This window comes from Neoarius graeffei, chromosome 6 (genome assembly GCF_027579695.1).
Source record: "Neoarius graeffei isolate fNeoGra1 chromosome 6, fNeoGra1.pri, whole genome shotgun sequence".
Lineage (NCBI taxonomy): Eukaryota > Metazoa > Chordata > Actinopteri > Siluriformes > Ariidae > Neoarius > Neoarius graeffei.
The window spans coordinates 32,899,832-32,923,245 of record NC_083574.1 but is presented as its reverse complement, the minus strand read 5'-3'; the positions used below and the strand labels follow the sequence as shown (position 1 = coordinate 32,923,245).

The following is a 23,414-nucleotide window of genomic DNA, read 5'->3' as shown; positions in this document are numbered from 1 at the left end:
ACCATTGTATAGGGGCCTTTCAAATGATATCACTGTGGATTTGTTTATCTGGCCAAGCTTTGTGTTGGACAATGACTGGCACAAGTATACGCACGTGATTGTAAGCCCAATTACAGATAAACATGTAGAAGTTACATCTAAAAGAACAATGGCAGAGACCTGTAGTGCTTTTGGATGTAATAACAGATGTGGAGATAAACCTGGTTTAACTTTTCACCGCTTCCCGATGAACCCAGAAAGATGAAAAAATGGTGAGCTGCAGTTAAACAGGAAGACCGGATACCAACAAAACATTCCAGTGAGTGTGGAGAACATTTTATATCAGGTTAGTGTGAAAGCTCTGTGCAATGTTAAAATGTATATCTGGATGTGGGCTTTTGGATGCAATATATTTTATTAGGCTCAACTAGTAGCAAGTTTGTTATGTACTGATCATGTAGACAGGGCTAAACACCATAAAATATTCTAGATCTGGACTCTGGCTTGTTTATTGCTATTAGAAGTCAATATTTGAGCTTACATTTGTCATAAGGTATTTTTCTTTATCGGGAATTTCCTAACATTCTGGCATACATGAAACCTGCCTCGAAATATTGGTAAGCATCTGTACTTTTGTTTGCCATTAGCATCTCCAGTGTATTTAGAAGTCGCAAATACTAAATAGTGTAGGGTCTCAAATCCAGTAGCTGGTTTGCTGTACACTTTTGAAGTGGAATAAATACATTTGCGGGTAAATTCAAAAGAAGATGCCTTTATTTTTGTCACATGTACACTCAAGCACAGCTAAACTCCTCTGCATTTAGTCCAATCTGAAGCAGTGAATATGCGTGTGGTGGAACACACAGAGAGAGAGAGAGAGACCGAGCAGTGGGCAGAATAAAAAATAAATACATTTGTGGGTAAATTATATGGATCTGTGACATCTGCATTTTTCAGCTTTTGGATGTACCACTCTGCTGGTATAATCTAAATTTTCAGTCGGCACAGTGTTTTCCACACATCACCATCTTGATGTGACTGCAGTTCCATAACTTTTGCTAATTAGTTAAAGCTCCTTGCATTAAAAAAAAAGCTCCTTGCATTCAGTTATTTCTGTAAGGCCATACTGTTTACCACAAGAGGTAGGAAAAGGGGCCCAAAACAGAGAAAAGCGAACCTCAGCACATCAAAATGATCACATCTTTTACACATGATATTGTTCTTGTGAGACATAAGAAAATGGCAGGCACAATAAAAAAAAATAGAAAATTTCAGATGACCTTGCAGTCAGCACCTTTAACTTTACAGTAAGTTTGGTGAATTTGCTAGTCAATTATGTCTCATTCTCATTATCTCTAGCCACTTTATCCTGTTCTACAGGGTCACAGGCAAGCTGGAGCCTATCCCAGCTGACTACAGGTGAAAAGCGGGGTACACCCTGGACAAATCGCCAGGTCATCACAGGGCTGACACATAGACAACCATTCACACTCACACCTATGGTCAATTTAGAGTCACCAGTTAACCTTAACCTGCATGTCTTTGGACTCTGGAGGAAACCGGAACACCCGGAGGAAACCCATGCGGACATGGGGAGAACATGCAAACTCCGCACAGAAAGGCCCTCGCTGGCCACGGGGCTCAAACCCGGACCTTCTTGCTATGAGGCGACAGCGCTAACCGCTACACCACTGTGCCGCCTAGTCAATTATGTTTTAATTAAAATTGGCTAACCACCACAACAAACTCTAGGTTTATTAGAGTTAGAATTCATTCATTAATTTCTGGATTGTTAATTTCTGATCATTTCTAAAAAAAATTAATTTTAATCTTGACTGCATATGTTTAAGCTTAGATAATGTCTGACTTTCACTCAAGTAGATGTTTGGCTCCATACTTCTCTTCAATTGAGTAAGATGCTGAGACAGTACTCATACTTTACTTAAGTACAGTTTCTCTGTATTTTTTTAAACCACTGGATATTACAGCACTAATGGTGTTATCAAACAACTTGACCAAAACTATAGAGTTAAATACCATGCTGTGGTTAGAAAGTGACAGTGATAAAGGACTATTGGTTGATTAACACACTGTATCTGGAATATATTCTGTAACTCTTCATACTCATGGTGCATGAACAACATAAGTGTGTTTTATAAACCAGTGCACACCATTTGTGAAACACACACACACACACACAGAAGTAAGTCTTTTCAGACATTTTTTGTTTACTTAATATATATATTTCCATAAATTTGTTTATAAGAACTTCTGACTTTGTACTCATAAATATGAACCAAAAAAAAAATTCAAAGTAGAGCCCCATACTTAAGAGAAGGCATCAAATTTATTTTTTGATGGCTTGACTGTACTACATCTGTACATATAAACGTGTACCACCACAGCGAAGCAGATTGTAAGTGCAAGGCAGCGTATGTCAAACACTTGACCACCAGACGACAAAATTTGTAACTTTATTTACATAAGATAGATGGATTTTTATCCAGCACTTATTTTTAATTTGCTTTAAAAAAAAAACATGGAATTTACTAACACCTTTTACAGAAGATATTCATGGACAGTTTCATATTAAACTAGTTAAAACCATTTTATTAGTCCACTAGCTTGTTAGACAATTGACAGTTTCTGTCATGTAATTGCAGGAAGAGGTTTATTGAAAGCACACTAGCAAACAGATCCAAAATGTAGACAAAGCCAGGATCAATAAATAGGCAGTGGTCAAATGAGGCACAGACAGGATATCAGAGGTAATACAATATTCACAGTCCAAAAACACAAACAGGGTGAAAAGTGACCCAAACTACAAGGCTTAGTAATGTCAGATGCAGGGTACAGAGCATATACCTCACAAAGTCTCTGTGACACTAAAAGTCCTTATATGTATGTGCTATGATTGTGTGCTAATCAGGAACAGGTGCATGGTATTTAGTACTAATGGTGCTGCATGCACATTGCAGTCTGCGGCTGCGTGCTCCTATTATTCTATTCAGGGTGATTTTGTGCCCTTGCAAATATTTTGCTCATACACTCATCAGGCGCTCCATGTTTAGGCAGTGCCTAAATATCTATATTAAGCATAAAAAACATATGTTAAGAAATCAAATTGCTATGGAAAAAAGTATTCAGAAATTATATTTTAAAATATACATAAAGGTTACATAAAAAAATTAATTAAGTTCTAGATATAAATGCTGCAAAAGAATGTTCTTGTACTAATTGCACTGGGTATCATTTTAAAAGTCTTTGGTTGGAAAGATTTCTTGCAAGTAGCAATCATACTAAAGGTAAAAGAGCTTCCTAAAGTTCTCAGCGACAACACTATTAAGCAACACTTGAATGGAAAAAGCTACAGAGCCATATTAAAGACTATAAATATCCATCAGTACAATTGCTTTGGTGATATTTAGGTCTAAAGTTCACTGAACCACAATTACTTATCTCAGGACAGGTGCACTACACAAAATGTCACATAGTACGCTCAGACTAATGATAAGGAAGGTAAAAGGGAAAAAAAATCAAAAAGAGTTGCAGGACGACCTGATAGCAGCAGGAACAGCAGTTACACAGAAAACAATAAGCAATGAACTTTATCACAATCATTTATGTTTCTACACCTTTTAGACGAGTAAAAAAAAAAGTCACCTCTACTGCTAAAAAAGAAGTACAGAGATGTGCTTATGAAAAAGCACAGTGATCTAAAAGCATTTAGACAAATCAGAACTCTTTTGGAAGAAAATACAACCCCGATTCCAAAAAAGTTGGGACAAAGTACAAATTGTAAATAAAAACGGAATGCAATAATTTACAAATCTCAAAAACTGATATTGTATTCACAATAGAACATAGACAACATATCAAATGTCGAAAGTGAGACATTTTGAAATTTCATGCCAAATATCGGCTCATTTGAAATTTCATGACCGCAACAGATCTCAAAAAAGTTGGGACAGGGGCAATAAGAGGCTGGAAAAGTTAAAGGTACAAAAAAGGAACAGCTGGAGGACTAAATTGCAACTCATTAGGTCAATTGGCAATAGGTCATTAACATGACTGGGTATAAAAAAGAGCATCTTGGAGTGGCAGCGGCTCTCAGAAGTAAAGATGGGAAGAGGATCACCAATCCCCCTAATTCTGCGCCGACAAATAGTGGAGCAATATCAGAAAGGAATTCGACAGTGTAAAATTGCAAAGAGTTTGAACATATCATCATCTACAGTGCATAATATCATCAAAAGATTCAGAGAATCTGGAAGAATCTCTGTGCGTAAGGGTCAAGGCCGGAAAACCATACTGGGTGCCCGTGATCTTCGGGCCCTTAGACGGCACTGCATCACATACAGGCATGCTTCTGTATTGGAAATCACAAAATGGGCTCAGGAATATTTCCAGAGAACATTATCTGTGAACACAATTCACCGTGCCATCCGCCGTTGCCAGCTAAAACTCTATAGTTCAAAGAAGAAGCCGTATCTAAATATGATCCAGAAGCGCAGACATCTTCTCTGGGTCAAGGCTCATTTAAAATGGACTGTGGCAAAGTGGAAAACTGTTCTGTGGTCAGACGAATCAAAATTTGAAGTTCTTTATGGAAATCAGGGATGCCGTGTCATTCGGACTAAAGAGGAGAAGGACGACCCAAGTTGTTATCAACGCTCAGTTCAGAAGCCTGCATCTCTGATGGTATGGGGTTGCATTAGTGCATGTGGCATGGGCAGCTTACACATCTGGAAAGACACCATCAATGCTGAAAGGTATATCCAGGTTCTAGAGCAACATATCCTCCCATCCAGACGACGTCTCTTTCAGGGAAGACCTTGCATTTTCCAACATGACAATGCCAAACCACATACTGCATCAATTACAGCATCATGGCTGCGTAGAAGAAGGGTCCGGGTACTGAACTGGCCAGCCTGCAGTCCAGATCTTTCACCCACAGAAAACATTTGGCGCATCATAAAACGGAAGATACGACAAAAAAGACCTAAGACAGTTGAGCAACTAGAATCCTACATTAGACAAGAATGGGTTAACATTCCTATCCCTAAACTTGAGCAACTTGTCTCCTCAGTCCCCAGACATTTACAGACTGTTGTAAAGAGGATGTCTCACAGTGGTAAACATGGCCTTGTCCCAACTTTTTTGAGATGTGTTGTTGTCATGAAATTTTAAATCACCTAATTTTTCTTTTTAAATGATACATTTTCTCAGTTTAAACATTTGATATGTCATCTATGTTCTATTCTGAATAAAATATGGAATTTTGAAACTTCCACATCATTGCATTCCGTTTTTATTTACAATTTGTCCCAACTTTTTTGGAATCGGGGTTGTACTCTAGGCACGCAAAACAAAAAATAGAATTCTTTGGCAATAACTTAGATCATGCTTGGAGAAAGAAATCTTGCTCTCACAATCTTAAGAACACCATACCCATTGTGAAGTATGGAGGTTAGGAGCATTATGTTATGGGACTGTTTCTTTGGGGCGGCACAGTGGTGTAGTGGTTAGCGCTGTTGCCTCACAGAAAGAAGGTCCGGGTTCGAGCCCCGTGGCCGACGAGGGCCTTTCTATGCGGAGTTTGCATGTTCTCCCCGTGTCTGCATGGGTTTCCTCCGGCTGCTCCAGTTTCCCCCACAGTCCAAAGACATGCAGGTTAGGTTAACTGGTGACTCTAAATTGACCGTAGGTGTGAATGTGAGTGTGAATGGTTGTCTGTGTCTATGTGTCAGCCCTGTGATGACCTGGTGACTTGTCCAGGGTGTACCCCCGCCTTTCGCCCGTAGTCAGCTGGGATAGGCTCCAGCTTGCCTGCGACCCTGTAGAACAGGATAAAGCGGCTAGAGATAATGAGATGAGACTGTTTCTTTGCAAAAGGTACTGGAGCATAACCCATCGTCGAAGGAAACATGAATGAAGTGATGTACCAGGACATGTTATAGGATAATTTAATCTTATCAGCTATGGAAGATGGAAGTTTCAACAAGACAACAACCCCAAACATACAGCCAAAATAACTCAAGCAGGCCTTGCATGGCCACGGTGGTGTAGTGGTTAGCACTGTCGCCTCACAGCAAGAAGGTCCTGGGTTCGAGCCCCGGGGCCGGCGAGGGCCTTTCTGTGTGGAGTTTGCATGTTCTCCCCGTGTCCGCGTGGGTTTCCTCCGGGTGCTCCGGTTTCCCCCACAGTCCAAAGACATGCAGGTTAGGTTAACTGGTGACTCTAAATTGACCGTAGGTGTGAATGTGAGTGTGAATGGTTGTCTGTGTCTATGTGTCAGCCCTGTGATGACCTGGCGACTTGTCCAGGGTGTACCCTGCCTTTCGCCCGTAGTCAGCTGGGATAGGCTCCAGCTTGCCTGCGACCCTGTAGAAGGATAAAGCGGCTAGAGATAATGAGATGAGATGAGATGAGGCCTTGCATGGCCTTGCATCTTCCAACTTAAATTCAATTCAAAATGTATTTAAGATTTTTGAAAGGATCAGAGGGACTCTTGTAAGCTTGGAGAATTGTAGATGATTTGCCAAGAGAAGTGGGTCAAAATTGAACTAACTGCTGTAAAAAAAGGATAATTATATCTTCCCATAGATACCTAAAATATGTGTTTGTTAACAATGGTTTGCACAAACTAATAATATTGGTAATTTGTGGTGTCCTAATACTTTTTTCTATCAATTTTTTCAGGTTATCTTTTTTTTGTTTATGCTTATAAACAAACCTTTTAAGTACAATGTCAAAAGACATTATGCATATAAATGTGCACATTTGAAGGGGATATACTGTATGTATGCAGTGTCCAAATACTTACCCTCCTCACTGAACATTTGTCTATATGAATACACTTGGACCAGCACAATGCACACAATTAAATGTAACTGTACCCTTACAAAGTGACCTATGTGATACGTTTACCTCATAAACTAGCAACAAATGTGTGTACACACCTGTTTTATATTTTCCTCAGCTGAATTCCAAGCAATGTGTCCAAGTGGACGTGGCTATGTGACTTCTGCAGTGGGGGCCTTTGGCTATAGGGGTAACACACACACACACACACACACACACACACACATACTGTATATATATATATAATTGTAAATAATAACGCTTCCAAAACAAAACCCTGTGTATACAGTATGTGTTTGTTTTTGTTGTGCTTGTTGTTGCTGATTGGTGTGTTGTGACATCACGGCAGATGTGGACGAGTGTAAAGTCTTCGACCCAAATTTGTGTAAAGGTGGTGTGTGTGTAAACAACATCCCTGGTTACTCATGTTACTGCCCCAGTGGATACTACTATGACATGGGCTTAATGGAGTGTGTAGGTAAGAACATATCTATCTGATTCTCTGTGTTTATGGCACACACTGATATCATTTCCTATCTTATGTAGCATATACATTCTGACACATTCTAGACCTACTATAAACATTTTTTCTTTCCCTCTTGCTGTCTTTTATAAAATCTTTTCATGCATCAGTACAAGTCTATTTTTGAGATCTAGACTGTATGAGCAATATATTTTAGTTAATATATCAATATATCTTCATCATCCATTGTTTTCTCATTTGTGTTTCACTCTCCCTCATACCACAATACCAGAAATTATTATTACCGGTATGTGTTGTTCCTTCTAAATCTGCATTCGGTATAAAGACAGAAAGTGTATTATTAATTGCCACTGTACTATAAAAGTTTAATGCCAAAGTAGATCTCTATAGATCACTTACAGCCAGTAAGATCAATTTTGAAATGCAACATACGGTATTAGGTTTAATAATAATAATAATAATAATAATAATAATAATAATAATAATAATTTATTAAAACAAAAACCTAACCTGCCATTATGGTGAGTGATTTAATGCTGACACCCGTCTATATCATTTACCTGCAGCTGGTATTAATATATGTTAATTTTACACACTTCTTGTACTAGTGGATCTGATAACATACACTCTCACTACAATTTTTTTCTCTTTTCCTTTTTTCTCTTCTGTTCATTCATTGTTTAACATTTCATGGCCTTAAGGTTAATTTTGAGCTATGGGACATCAAATTTTTGTTGAAAATTCTTGACAAAGGATTAGTTTTAGTCTGAATAAATTTATTTCAATTAAAGGTTGGATTTTTCTCATTTTTTTCAGTGTGAGATGAAGCTACTTTACCAAAAGGTGGATTTTTTTCCTTACCATTTTTTTTTCTAATCTTTACAAAGGGGGCCAATAATCATGGAGGGCAGTATAAGCAATGAATGGTATAACTCACTTAAGAGCCTATTCAGCCTGTTAACACTACTTTATGGTCATAAATGATTTTCAGTAAGTTTTATTTTTCTTAGTGTGTTTTCTAAGAACTAAGATACAAGATATTTCAAGTTTTAAAAACTAAAGTTTGAAGTTTCTAAACAAGATATTTTACCTTGAAATTTCTGTAAAACATTTTAAATATTTAAATACATTAGAACATAAAATACAGGTTACTGCGCAGCCACACAAACATGTCTTATAATCCACTAGCTCATTCCCCAGTGACACTAAAATGTTCAATTTATCCCCAGTGACACTAAAATGTTCAAATTAGAATATTTATACCAGCGAGTATACTAGACCTATACTGTGGCTGTTTAGTACACTTACTATTTATTACTCATATGGAGCATTTATTGAACAGCTAAAAGTTACTTTCTCCTCCAGCTCAACATACTGAGGTTTCAAGTCTGTTCTTTTATGTCACAGTTTAAATAGAACGTCAGTATTGATTGGCCAAGGCCACTAATGTTGCATTCATCTTCTGTTCTTCCTGAATGATGATTGTCTCAACTCAACTCAACTTTATTATTATTATCCCGAAGGAAATTTAGTCTGCAGCAGGCATCAAGACATATCATGATACATTAAAAACATGAAGAGGTATAAAAACAGAAAGGAAGTATAAAAACATAAATGAGATATCTCATCTAATTATCTCCAGCCGCTTTATCCTGTTCTACAGGGTCGCAGGCAAGCTGGAGCCTATCCCAGCTGACTACAGGTGAAAGGCAGGGTACAACCTGGACAAGTCGCCAGGTCATCACAGGGCTGACACATAGACAACCATTCACACTCACATTCACACCTACGGTCAATTTAGAGTCACCAGTTAACCTAACCTGCATGTCTTTGGACTGTGGGGGAAACCGGAGCAGCCGGAGGAAACCCACGCAGACATGGGGAGAACATGCAAACTCCGCACAGAAAGGCCCTCGTCGGCCACGGGGCTCGAACCCAGACCTTCTTTCTGTGAGGCAACAGCGCTAACCACTACACCACCGTGCCGCCCCTGAACCAAAAACTGAAACATTAAAAACAGCACAGTAAATAAATACAGTACATTGTCTGGAAGATAGGTCCAATTAAAACTAAGTTTATCTTTGAGTTTGGAGACAGAATGTAATTTGTTTGTTTTCAACAATTATACCAAAAACTTTGCAAAATAAAATGAATAACACCACAGGCCAATGAAGTGTTCCCCAGTAATGAAGTGTATGTGGTTAACTCATTTTAAACTAAAATGCCTGATAGAAACTTGTAGAATGCAGATATTGATTGGCCAAGGCCATCTATCCTGTGTTCTTCATGAATGAATACCGAGGTCATGATTTTTTGGAATATGATCACATAAACCAGTGTGCATTATTTATGACCGCAACAATAGCAACAGACTGCAACCTAGAAGGGCACTCGGTAGAGTGCATACCTCTGCCAAGCCATGTATTTGGATTTGCATCAAAATCTAATCAATTGTTCCTTGGTCCATGGCTCACCTTTCCTCAAAATTTCATCAAAATCTATTCACTACATTTTGAGTTACGTTCAGAAAAGTAAAACAAACGAAGGCAAAAACTTAATCTCCTCCAACAAAGTTACATCACATTACTGGTATTTAGCAGACACTCTTATCCAGAGCAGCCTGGGGAGCAGTTGGGGTTAGGCACCTTGCTCAAGGGCAGTTCAGCCATTCCTGCTGGTCTAGGGAATCAAACCAGTGACCGTTTGGTCCCAAAGCTATGTCTCTAACCATTAGGTCATGGCTTCCCAAAATTGGTAGAGGTAATAAATAACCTGGAAAATACCAGCAATTTGTGCTATTGCCTTCACACATGTAGCATTCTCTATCCTTAGCTTTTACAAATTTTTAATACAGAGGATCTTAGACTTTTAATTTGGTCTCATTCTTTCTCTTAGTCTCTCCCCAACTCGTGACCAAACTGGAATTACACATTACCGTCACCCTCCATCCCTGTCGCTTCATACTATCTACATTTCTCTAAATCTCATATCACTCTAAAGTCACATCACCAAAATATTACATCGTAAGTTTGCTTTAGTTCGCGTTCCCCTCATCTCTCTCTGTCTCTTCCCTTACAGCTGTCTCTTTCATTTTATCTTACAATGATTAAACACTCCTAGCTGAGTTAACACCAACATTTATGTTATACTTGCAGTTGGAAACACTTATCTTGTTTGTTCTCTCTATGTTCTTAAAGTTTGTGATCAGAAGGTAGTTAGTTTCTATTTGTTTCTCTCTTAGTTCAGGTTTATTCAATATAACATTTTTAGCAGAGCTTTATTCAATACATTACCAAAGTGAAAACATAATAATAATAATAATATTATTATACATGTCTCTGTATTTGTAGATAATGATGAGTGTGAGAGTGAGGATATGTGTCCAGGTGGTCTGTGTGTGAACACACTCGGTTCATATTACTGCACATGTGAGCCACCTCTAGTGCTGGATGACACACAACGCTCCTGTGTCAACAATTCAGGTCTCACTGTGGGTAAGACATACTGATGTTCATTTATATAATTACATTAATATATTAAATATAGTAAATAATAAAACTAGTATAGCAAAGTAAAACTATACTATTCTGTTCACCATATGAACAGATCAAGGAAAAGCTAATAACAATAGTTACCATCCCAATAAAATCTTACTCCTTGTGCCTCTTTTTGCTCTTTTTATTTCAATGAAAAATATATTTGCCAAAATATGAAAAGTAGTGTCAAAGTGTTAAGATTGAGAAAACAAAAATGTTGGGTATGTTAAAATTTTAAAAGTATTAATATCTACAGTTGTGGTCAGAAGTTTGCATATAGTGACATAAATGTCATCTTGGATATGAATGTCATGGCAATATTTGGGCTTTCAGTCATTTCTTTGAACTGTTTTTTTTTCTGTGGCAGAATGATTGTACAGCATACAATGGCCTCTCTATCTTTAATTTTTTTTTTTTTAATGCTAGAATTTGGTGCACAAGTTTTAATTTTCTTTGGGTTTGCTGAAATCAACACAGGGTCAAAATTATACATACAGGGTCAAACATTTACATACACTTACTTAGATTATTAATTCAGAGGTGCTGAAACTTCCAAAATGTCTCTTATCTTGCCAAGGCCGAGGTCTCTTAACTTCCTGTTAGTGATCAGGATTGACTACAGCTGGTAGTTTCTCTGGGCCTTCATAAAAAGGGTTTGTTTACAGCACTCACTGGATAAACCAACACACAGTAAAATGAAAAAGTCCAAGGAGCTCAGTGCTGATCTGAGAAAGAGGATCACAGATATACACAACTCCAGAATGTCTCTTGGAGCAATTTCTAAACAACTGCAAATTCCAAGATCAGTTCAAACAATTGTATCCAACTTATTGTGAGGTGTAGTCACTTTGCCAAGCCACTTTGCTTCAAGAAAACCCAAACTGTCACCCTCAGCTGAAAGGAAATTGGTTTGGATGGTCAGGAACAACCTGGGAACCACCATGGCACAGCCCTGCCATGACCTGGAAACTGATGTATCACTGTCTACAGTTCAGATCACCATGGACTAAGAGGCTGCTATCCAAGAAATAACCCCCTGCTCCAAAATTGACACCTTCAAGCTTAGCTAAAGTTTGAAGCTGGCCACATGGTCAAAGATAAAGCCTTCTGGAGGATAGCTGAATGGTCAGATGAGACAAAGATTTTGTTGTTTGGCCACAATGACCACCATGTACAGAGGGACACTGTACCAGCTGGTGGTGGTGGTAGGATCATCATGCTCTGGGGCTGTTTTGCTGCCAGTGGAACTGGTTCATTGCACAAAGTGGATGGAATAATGAAGAAGGAGGACTACCTCAGAATTCTTCAGCATAAACCATCAGAAACTTGAATACAACTTGGGAGTTGGGTCAGTCCATGAAATGGGGTTACCAAAATGTGACATAGAGGGAGTCACTTAAAACAATTTACAACTGAAAACAACTTTTATTTCCATGAAGCATTGACCATATAAGAAAATATAACATAGTTGTTAAGATAACTCCTGCTCTACAATGTATGATGTCTGTGAATATTCTCAGTCATCCAGGTCATAGTAACTATGGGTGGTAAAAGAGAGCAACTGGACTTGCTTGAAAATTCTTGAAGACGTTTCACCTCTCATCCGAAAGGCTTCTTCAGTTCTGTCTGACTGGTAGGGAGTATCAGGTATTTATCCTCTCATGGATGAAAAGCTCATCTAAGGTGTCGTTGAGTCATCCTGTTGGCGTGGGTCACTGGGGGCTGAATGTGAATGGCCTCGAGAGTCGTTAGGGTGATCAATGGATTGCCCATTAAGGTGATCAATGGAATGCTGATTCTCTCTGTCCTCCTGTGAGCCACTGAAAACAGCTGGGTTTTGGTGTGCATTCAGTTGTCTGGGAAGTGTGCCAAGGACTGCATTGTAGGTGGCTGATAAATTATGTCTTAGACCCCCACCTCTGTTCAGTGATGGCCGTTCCAGGTTGACAAAAATGGCTTCTTTAACTCCTCGCTCATACCAACGATCCTCTCTGGCTAAAATGCGTACGTTGGAATCCTGAAATGAGTGTCCTTTGTTGTTAAGATGAAGGTAGACAGCAGAGTCCTGGCCTGAGGAACTGGCTCTCCTGTGTTGAGCCATACGCCTGTGAAGCGGTTGCTTGGTTTCACCAATATACGAGTCCGTGCATTGCTCACTGCACTGAATTGCATACACCACGTTGTCCTGTTTGTGTCTGGGTATTCTGTCCTTAGGGTGGACCAATTTCTGCTTCAGGGTGTTACTGGGTCTGAAACGTACCGGAATGTTGTGTTTGTAGAAAATCCTCCTGAGTTTCTCAGATAGACCAGAAATGTAGGGAATGACAATGTTCTTGCGTTTGTTCCTGTTATCCTCCTTGAGATTTCGTGGAGAAGGCACATCCTCCTCTGATTTCGTGGAGAAGGCACAGATTTCACAACATGCCAAAGGCAAGGAACGACAGATACGCAAATTCCAAACATTGCTGTCTAAAACCACCTCCTCCAGGAAGACAGAAGTGCTGACTTGGAGGAAGAAATCTGACCAGGCTACACAACCGGACATAGAAGAGAAATGGGTGAAGAACTTATCTGACAGGGTACTCACCCAACCAGAGAAAGATGTTTTATCCAAGGGACTTAACTTTGCAGTTTCACCAGAGCGGATACCAGTGGTAGATCTCATCACAGCCACAGAGTCAGCCATCAGAAACAACAACCTGACCAACACAGAGGCAGAACAACTTAGACTGAAGGTATCAGCTGCTCTGTCCGGTGCAAAAGCACCCCCCTCCAACCTCACCAGCCAAGAAAGGAGGGCTCTTACATTGCTTCAAAGAGACCGGGACATCACCATCCTTCCTGCTGACAAAGGGAGATGCACAGTGGTGCTAAACACAGCGGACTACCACTCAAAGATGTCCAGTCTCCTCAGAGACACAACCACCTATGAAACCTTAAGACGGGACCCCACCAGTTGTTACAAAAAGAAAGTTGTTAGCTGCCTGCAACAACTAGAAAAGGACCAAGCCATCAACCGATCTCTGTACTACAGATTGTACCCCGGGGAAGCCGTTCCTCTCATATACGGACTCCCCAAGATTCACAAGGAAGGAGCTCCACTCAGACCTATCATCAGCAGTATAAACTCTGTCACCTATAACATTGCCAAACACCTAGCCACCATCCTGGCTCCTCTGGTTGGGAATACGCTACATCACGTCAAAAACTCCCAAGATTTTGCTACTAAAGTTGCAGACCTCAAACTAGACTTAGATGAAACCATGGTTTCTTATGATGTCACTTCTCTTTTCACCTGCATTCCCACCACAGAAGCAGTTGAAGCTGTTAGAAAACGACTCCTTCAAGACAACACCTTACTGGATAGAACGAACCTCACCACGGACCAGATTTGCACCCTGTTTGACCTCTGCCTGACTACCACTTATTTCCAGTTTAATGAAAGTTTCTACAGACAGAAGCATGGATGTGCCATGGGCTCACCGGTGTCCCCTATTGTGGCCAATCTTTACATGGAGGAAGTGGAACATAAAGCTTTGACCACTTTTTCAGGAGTTGCTCCCAGCCACTGGTTCAGATACGTGGATGACACCTGGGTTAAAATCAAAGCCCATGAAGTGGAAGCCTTCTCTAAACACATCAATGCAGTGGATATCAACATCAATTTCACTCGGGAGGACGTAAGTGGGAATAATCTAGCCTTCTTGGATTGTGATGTACACATTAGACAAGACAGAAGCCTTAGCATCGAGGTCTACCGGAAACCCACACACACGGACCAGTACCTACTCTTCGATTCTCACCACCCACTGGAACACAAATTGGGGGTCATTAGGACCTTGCAACACAGGGCTCAGAACATCCCTACAACGGTAGAGGGAAAAGAGAAGGAGCAGAATCACATCAGGAAAGCACTTCAGAACTGTGGGTATCCCAACTGGTCTTTCTTCAAGAGCAGGAAAAGGAACATAACGGACAAGGAGGATAACAGGAACAAACGCAAGAACATTGTCATTCCCTACATTTCTGGTCTATCTGAGAAACTCAGGAGGATTTTCTACAAACACAACATTCCGGTACGTTTCAGACCCAGTAACACCCTGAAGCAGAAATTGGTCCACCCTAAGGACAGAATACCCAGACACAAACAGGACAACGTGGTGTATGCAATTCAGTGCAGTGAGCAATGCACGGACTCGTATATTGGTGAAACCAAGCAACCGCTTCACAGGCGTATGGCTCAACACAGGAGAGCCAGTTCCTCAGGCCAGGACTCTGCTGTCTACCTTCATCTTAACAACAAAGGACACTCATTTCAGGATTCCAACGTACGCATTTTAGCCAGAGAGGATCGTTGGTATGAGCGAGGAGTTAAAGAAGCCATTTTTGTCAACCTGGAACGGCCATCACTGAACAGAGGTGGGGGTCTAAGACATAATTTATCAGCCACCTACAATGCAGTCCTTGGCACACTTCCCAGACAACTGAATGCACACCAAAACCCAGCTGTTTTCAGTGGCTCACAGGAGGACAGAGAGAATCAGCATTCCATTGATCACCTTAACGGGCAATCCATTGATCACCCTAACGACTCTCGAGGCCATTCACATTCAGCCCCCAGTGACCCACGCCAACAGGATGACTCAACGACACCTTAGATGAGCTTTTCATCCATGAGAGGATAAATACCTGATACTCCCTACCAGTCAGACAGAACTGAAGAAGCCTTTCGGATGAGAGGTGAAACGTCTTCAAGAATTTTCAAGCAAGTCCAGTTGCTCTCTTTTACCACCCATAGTTACAATGTATGATAAAATCCATTAATATTTACCCGGTTGCTAATGTAACAAGGACACGACAGCGAATAGTGTCTGAAAACATAAACAAGTCAAAATCTTCCCGTCAAAACAGGCGATCAGATTGTCGGCGTTGTGACAAATGTTTAGCTGTAAGATGATATCGTCGTGTTATACAAGTCACAATGACATAGTAGACTTCCTTATCACATAATATCACCAACTGTCGGTCGAACCCAACATGGTTTTAAGCGTAACTTTGCTGGACACGCTGATAATATCACCTACCTGCTCTTGCTGGCCGCCATTTTGATGCCATTGATAGCGACGAGAGCACGTGTTGTGGTGTGTGAGATCCCGCGAGAAGTTATCTCGCGTCAGTTCAGCTGACCTAGATTGAGTAAATAGGTCTCGCAGGTTGTGAACGAACCAGGAAGTGAGTGGACGCTAAGTTAGGATGTGAGAAAAAACATCGATAATTTCTTTTATTGCTGTTTGTTTAAATTTCTTTCTACCTACATCGTTTTATAGTATATTCTTCTTTATATTAAAAACATCAATCATGATTTCAACTCGTTTTATCATTTTTTATAAGCCTGGTTTCTAACGTAACACGGTAGGACATCACAATGTTACGTTCACAACCTATTTTTAGTGGATGAATTTGAAGCTAAATAGTTTATAGAACCTTCTTAACTTTATTATGTGAGTGTAAAACTAAATTGCAAGTACCATGAAACTATTTTTATTGAAATTCTCAGAAAGTAATGAAGGTTTATTTAAGCTCAAAGTCAGCAAATATTCCATGTCACAAAAAACGTGTCATCCGTGTCCAGTCACGGGGAAGAAAATGTTTCACATTTCTTTATTTCAAAAGAAAACTTCATTTTTTTATTTATTTTATTTCTTCAAACAATATTTATGGATAATCTGCTAAATATTTCTTTGAATCATGGAAATTAAAGATGAAATGATTATGTAAACCCGGACCAATGAAAAGTAACATCATTTCATGGACTGACCCAGTTACAACAAGACAATGAACCCAAACACGCATCAGAGCTGGTTGTGGAGGATAAAGCAGGCTAACATTAAGTTTAAAACAAGTCCTGACTTCAACCCTATTAAAATTATATGGACCGTGCTTATAAGTCGAGTCCGTACCAAGAAAAAAAAAAGTTAATTGAACCCTACCAATTCTACCATGAAGAGTTGTGAAATATCCAACCAGAATTCTGCCAGAAGCTTGTTCAGGGTAAACAAAATTGTTTGGCCAAGGTGAATCATGCAAAGAGACATTTTACCCAAATATTAGGTGTGCTGTATGTATATTTTTGACCCTGTGTTGATTTCAGAAAACCCAAAGAAAATTAAAACTTGTGCACCAAATTCTAGTGTTTTTTTTTTAATTAAAGATGTATGCTGTACATTTTGCCACAGAAAAAGAACAGTCCAAAGAAATTACTGAAACCCCAAATATTGCCATGACATTCATATCCAAGATGACATTCATGTCACTGTATGTAAACTTCTGACCACAACTCTATCTATCCATCCATCTATCTATCTACAACCCCAATTCCAAAAAAGTTGGGACAAAGTACAAATTGTAAATAAAAACGGAATGCAATGATGTGGAAGTTTCAAAATTCCATATTTTATTCAGAATAGAACAGAGATGACATATCAAATGTTTAAACTGAGAAAATGTATCATTTAAAGAGAAAAATTAGGTGATTTTAAATTTCATGACAACACATCTCAAAAAAGTTGGGACAAGGCCATGTTTACCACTGTGAGACATCCCCTTTTCTCTTTACACGTCTGGGGACTGAGGAGACAAGTTGCTCAAGTTTAGGGATAGGACTGTTAACCCATTCTTGTCTAATGTAGGATTCTAGTTGCTCAACTGTCTTAGGTCTTTTTTGTCATATCTTCCGTTTTATCATGTTTAGATACGGCTTCTTCTTTGAACTATAGAGTTTTAGCTGGCAACGGCGGATGGCATGGTGAATTGTGTTCACAGATAATGTTCTCTGGAAATATTCCTGAGCCCTTTTTGTGATTTCCAATACAGAAGCATGCCTGTATGTGATGCAGTGCCATCTAAGGGCCCGAAGATCACGGGCACCCAGTATGGTTTTCCGGCCTTGACCCTTATGCACAGAGATTCTTCCAGATTCTCTGAATCTTTTGATGATATTATGCACTGTAGATGATGATATGTTCAAACTCTTTGCAATTTTACACTGTCGAACTCCTTTCTGATATTGCTCCACTATTTGTCGGCGCAGAATTAGGGGGATTGGTGATCCTCTTCCCATCTTTACTTCTGAGAGCCGCTGCCACTCCAAGATGCTCTTTTTATACCCAGTCATGTTAATGACCTATTGCCAATTGACCTAATGAGTTGCAATTTGGTCCTCCAGCTGTTCCTTTTTTGTACATTTAACTTTTCCAGCCTCTTATTGCCCCTGTCCCAACTTTTTTGAGATCTGTTGCTGTCATGAAATTTCAAATGAGCCAATATTTGGCATGAAATTTCAAAATGTCTCACTTTCGACATTTGATATGTTGTCTATGTTCTATTGTGAATACAATATCAGTTTTTGAGATTTGTAAATTATTGCATTCTGTTTTTATTTACAATTTGTACTTTGTCCCAACTTTTTTGGAATCGGGGTTGTATCTATCTTAGTTAGCAAATATTGGAAATATTGGAAATTTGAGAACATTTAATAATAGTACCTTTGAGAAGATTAAAACTTTGGCTAATATAAAATTTAGAAATTTTTGAAAGGGAATATTGCAAGTTTCACATATTAACACAAGCAGATTGTTGGGAGGTGAGGCTACTCAGGTGCTTGTTCAGTCCCTCATGATTTTGAGATTGGACTACTGCAACTCGTATCTGGAAGGTCTGTCTCTGCTTCATCTACAAACCAAACAAAAGACCAGCACCAACCTCTTACCTGCTCTGGTGCCTAGGTGATGGAATGAACTTCCTCTAGATATCTGAACAGTTGAGTCACTGGCTGTCTTCAAACAACAGCTAAAGACCTACCTCTTCATAAAGTAGTTAATTAGCACTTTGTGATTGAAAAAAAAAATTCTCCTCTTGTGTTTTTTTTCAGACTATACTAAAATCCTAATCGGGTTTTTAGACTGATAATACTCATAGTCCCTGACTGAGCCCAGGATCGAATACAGAGCCCTGGAGCTGTGAGCTGGCAATATTACCATCTGCTCTACTGTACCATTCACTTTTTACTTATCTGCTCTCATTCTCTTTCTCTCTAGATGAGCTCTCATTCTGTTGGCAGCATGTAACAGCTGATCTGGTGTGTCAGAGACTTTTGCAAGGAATTCAAGTAACTTTTGCAGAATGTTGCTGTTTATATGGAGAAGCCTGGGGGCTTCAGTGTGCTCTGTGTCCCGGCAGAGATAAGGGTAAACATACACACATATACGTATCTGTACACACACACAAAATGATTTTTTTTTAAAGTAGCCAAAGTAAAATGTGAATTGTGTCTGAAGTTACTTGTAAATTTCTGAAGAGTAAATATAACACCCTCATGGGATCCTTGGGCACAATCTGGAACAATCACTTAATATAGAATTGTTTGCTCTGTTTATCATTTTATCCCAACTTCTGTTCATCCATACCTCAACTTTTACCCTGCAGGCAGGAGAAAACATCACTTATTTGTAATATAAAAGTGTGTGTTTGAAATGCTGGTGTCCATTCCAGTTTTCTGTTGTATAAATTCTCATTATACACTCCTTTTTTATTTATTTATTTTTTTTTTTTTTGGGGGGGGGCAGATGTTCACTAGTTTAAAAGTTTGGGAATTATTGAGTTAATTAATGTTGTAATGCCAGACACTAACTGAAGTTAATAAATTGTTCTGAAAGACAATACAGTTTGGTTACGCAGATGATCAAATTCAACTTAAAAACAAAGCACATGGTGTGCACTGCAAAAAATGATATCTTAGCAAGTGAAAATATCTTGAAAATAGTTGAAATAGTCTAACATTTCCTATTAGAAGAATACAAGACACCAATTCTGAGATTATTAAACTTAGTTCTAGATTGCAACCAACTTATTCTAAGATGTCTTATCAAGTAAAAATATCAGTCCGTGCACCAAGATAAATTCACTAGTATTAAGTAATTTTCTCCTCAAATTCAGTTTTCAATTTTTTGCAGTGTGAGTGTGAACTAGATCTTCAGATGCAGTGTTTTTATTTTTTCAGAGGAATATGAGGCAATGTGCAGTGCTTTTGGTCCTCCTCCAAACTCTCCTCGGTATGCAGAGCGTTTTGCTCCACTGCCGGGTGGAGGAGGGGGTTACGGAACACCGTATGGTGCCCCTATTTATCCAGAGTTACCTTCATCTGATTACAATGACTACAGTGCGGGAACAAGACGCAGATCTGGATTGAGGACTCAACCAGCTGACTCATATACCCCCTACATGCCTCCTGAAATCGGGTAAGCAAGCAGTATTCAGGGGTGGGTTTCCCAAAAGCCTCTTAATACTAAGAACATCTTAACTAGGAGAGAGAGTGTTCATTGTGATGCTCACGCTACCATTTAACAATGATCTTTGTGCTACAATGCTTTTGGGAAACCCACCCCAGTTCAGTAGATCAGCTACTACTACTATTACTATTATTGCTGCTGCTACTACTACTTCTACTACTACTACTACTACTACTGTTAATAATAATAATAATAATAATAATAATAAGTCAGTTATTGAAATGAAAATATGAAAGTTGGCATAACAGCATAAATACAGTCTTCTTGATTCACCTCCAGCCGTTACTATGAGGACGAAGATTATGACTCAGCTGCTGCTCCTCCATTCGCACCAGATCCTCGTACTGAACGCTTCTATGGCTCACGCTTTATCCACACACCCCTCACTGAAGGTGATGAAGATGAGGAGTCATGGAGAGGCCCTGCTCCTTTCCCACCCTTCACAGACAGAAGACCAGGAAGTGAAAGACCACAGAGAGTCTATGAAAGTGAGTACACCCAGATAACATTCATATCTTATTATTTTTTTTTAACTGTATTGAATTCATGGGCGGTACAGTGGTGTAGTGGTTAGCACTGTCACCTCACAGCAAGAAGGTTCTGGGTTTGAGCCCACTGGCCGATGGATGACGGGGGCCTTTCTGTGTGGAGTTTGCATGTTCTCCCCATGTCTGTGGCGCCTCCGGGTGCTCTGGTTTCCCCCACAGTCCAAAGACATGTAGGTTAGGCTAATTGGAGGCTCTAAATTGACCATAGGTGTGAATGATTGTGAAGCTGTGACAGGCCTAGCAAGCCAGCAGTAGATTAAGTGTTTGTGTGCTCTCGGTAGATTCAAACAGCCTCGTGAGAGGCTGGCAACTGACAGGCCAATTGGCTTATAGGGTGTCAGGATGGAAAAAAAATAATAATTTATGAGGTTTTGAAATAAATGTGTTAAAATTTATTTTATTGAAATTTAATTTATTTGAATTAATATTTAATTTATTGAATATTGACTTTTAAAAAGACATTTCATAATAAAAAGCACAATAAAACATTTTGAATAATTTTATTAGTTTCGAATATATTCAAATAGTACAACATTTTAATTACTATGTTTTGATACTTCTATTTCCATATTACTGAATTTACAATTTTTATATTTATCCATCCATCCATTATCCGTAACCGCTTATCCTGTTCAGAGTTACAGGCAAGGTGGAGCCTATCCCAGCTGACTATGGGCAAGAGGCAGGGCACACCCTAGACAAGTCGCCAGATCATCACAGGGCCGACACATAGAGACAAACAACCATTCACACTCACAGTCAATTTAGACCCACCAATTAGACTAACCTGCATGTCTTTGGACTGTGGGGGAAACCTGCGCAGACACAGGGAGAATATGCAGACTCCACACAGACAGGCCCCCGTCAGCCACTGGGTTCGAACCCAGAACTTTCTTCCTGTGAGGCAACAGTGCTAACCACTACACCACTGTGTCGCCTCACAGCTTGTGACCATAGGTGAGGGTGGGAACGTAGATGGACCAGTAAATTGAGAGCTTTGCCTTTTGGTTCAGCTCTCTCTTTACCACAACAGACCAGTTTGGCATCCACATCACTGCTGACGCTGCCCCAATCCATCTGTCCAACTTCCGCTCCCCCCTACCCTCACTCGTGAACAAGATCCCGAGATACTTAAACTCCTCCACTTGAGGTAGCAACTCCCCCTGTCCCAAAGTAGGCACTCTAACCATTTCCAGCTGAGCGCCATGGCCACAGACTTGGAGGTGCTGATCCTCATCCCAGCCGCTTCACACTCGGCTGCAAACCATGCCAGCACATGCTGTAGGTGACAGATTGATGAAGCCAACAGGACCACGTCATCCGCAAAAAGCAGAGACGTGTTCCTGATGCCACCAAACTGGACACCCTCCACCCCTCTGCCCCACAGTTATATACGTAAACTTATGTTCTACTTACTGTCATTGCAGACTGCTAGGAACTAGCATAGGCCATCAGTTGTCACAAGGTTTTCTAAAACAAACAGATCGCAAGACAGTGCTCATAAATAAAGTCCATGATGTAGCTATCCAATAGCTTGTTAAATCATGACATTCTTTTCTTGAGAAAATAGCAGTAAATCTTTAGACATCCAATGTTTAACGGGCTCCAGGGGGTTAAACAAATACAGTATGACCTTTGTAGGTAGGTGCCAAGGCAGAATTAGAAAATAGCCTAAATAAAAAGTTCTACATTGTTTTTATAAAACTTTGTTGTCTTAAAGTTTAGGTGCCAAGATATATTTTTGGAAGAAAAAAATTGTTGGTCAAAACTTAGTTTTTAAATCATTATTGGTTGTGTTCCTAAATTCAGCCCCAGTGAATCCAGACAGATTTTCCAATACTGCCACTCATTAATTAGGTGCCACAAGATTACCTAGTTTTATTAATAAAAGAATAAAAAGAATACCAACCCTTGTTTTATTATCTTTAATTAAATGTTATAAAATACTGATTGTTACATATTATGATTCTTCAATTACTTTTTTACTTGCGTTAATTGCTGTAACAATTTGATTGATGCAAAGCAATCAAATGGTCGCAAAGGCAAATTTTTATGTCGTGAGGAATCAGATCAGTACACCTTATTTTTACAAGAGATATGCTTGTTTTCATGGGCAAAGATATGAATATTGCCCCCTCTGGTGGCCAATTTGAGTGAGATCGTACCAGTTACTAGTGGGACCCTAGATGAACCAACCTCTAATGCCTACTGAACACTGATTCGCCAATGGAGGCCATGTTTTGTTTTGTTTAATGATCAGGTCATCATCAGTTAACCACTCAGATAGGGTCTACTGTTTATCTCAACAGTATGTTTTTGGTCATTATTTTGAGTCACACTATCCTGAGTAGTTGTTTTTAGAATCCTAGGACTAGTTCACAAAAGTTTTTTTTTTTGCATATTATGTAAATGAGTTAAAAATCTTAGTAGGCAGAGCTAAATGGTTTTTGAGACTCTGTTGTTTGGGAGAATCCACTGAATAAGAGGAATAAAGAAATTTCAATATGGCACTTATGATTCATGAGATGTGGGCTAAAATGTAGAACACTTCACTATAGTACATACATTAGGACGATTGGGTCCATCTCTCTTGCCTGAGGAGCAGGAGGGAATACTAGCTATTGACCATATTTCATGCATGTGCCTCCTGTGGTTT

General features: G+C 39.5%; 1 protein-coding gene across 10 annotated transcripts in view; it reads left to right on the top strand.

The window, feature by feature from the left end:
• Positions 1-23,414, top strand: part of LOC132887850 (latent-transforming growth factor beta-binding protein 4) — a 295,961-nt gene that overhangs the window by 265,140 nt on the left and 7,407 nt on the right. For all 10 annotated transcript variants that reach the window (XM_060923581.1, XM_060923582.1, XM_060923578.1 and 7 more), the window contains 6 exons: positions 6,962-7,033; positions 7,193-7,321; positions 10,678-10,821; positions 18,960-19,109; positions 19,922-20,159; positions 20,490-20,698. In XM_060923581.1, the coding sequence (XP_060779564.1) occupies positions 6,962-7,033; positions 7,193-7,321; positions 10,678-10,821; positions 18,960-19,109; positions 19,922-20,159; positions 20,490-20,698 (942 nt within the window). The remainder of the gene's footprint in view (positions 1-6,961; positions 7,034-7,192; positions 7,322-10,677; positions 10,822-18,959; positions 19,110-19,921; positions 20,160-20,489; positions 20,699-23,414) is intronic.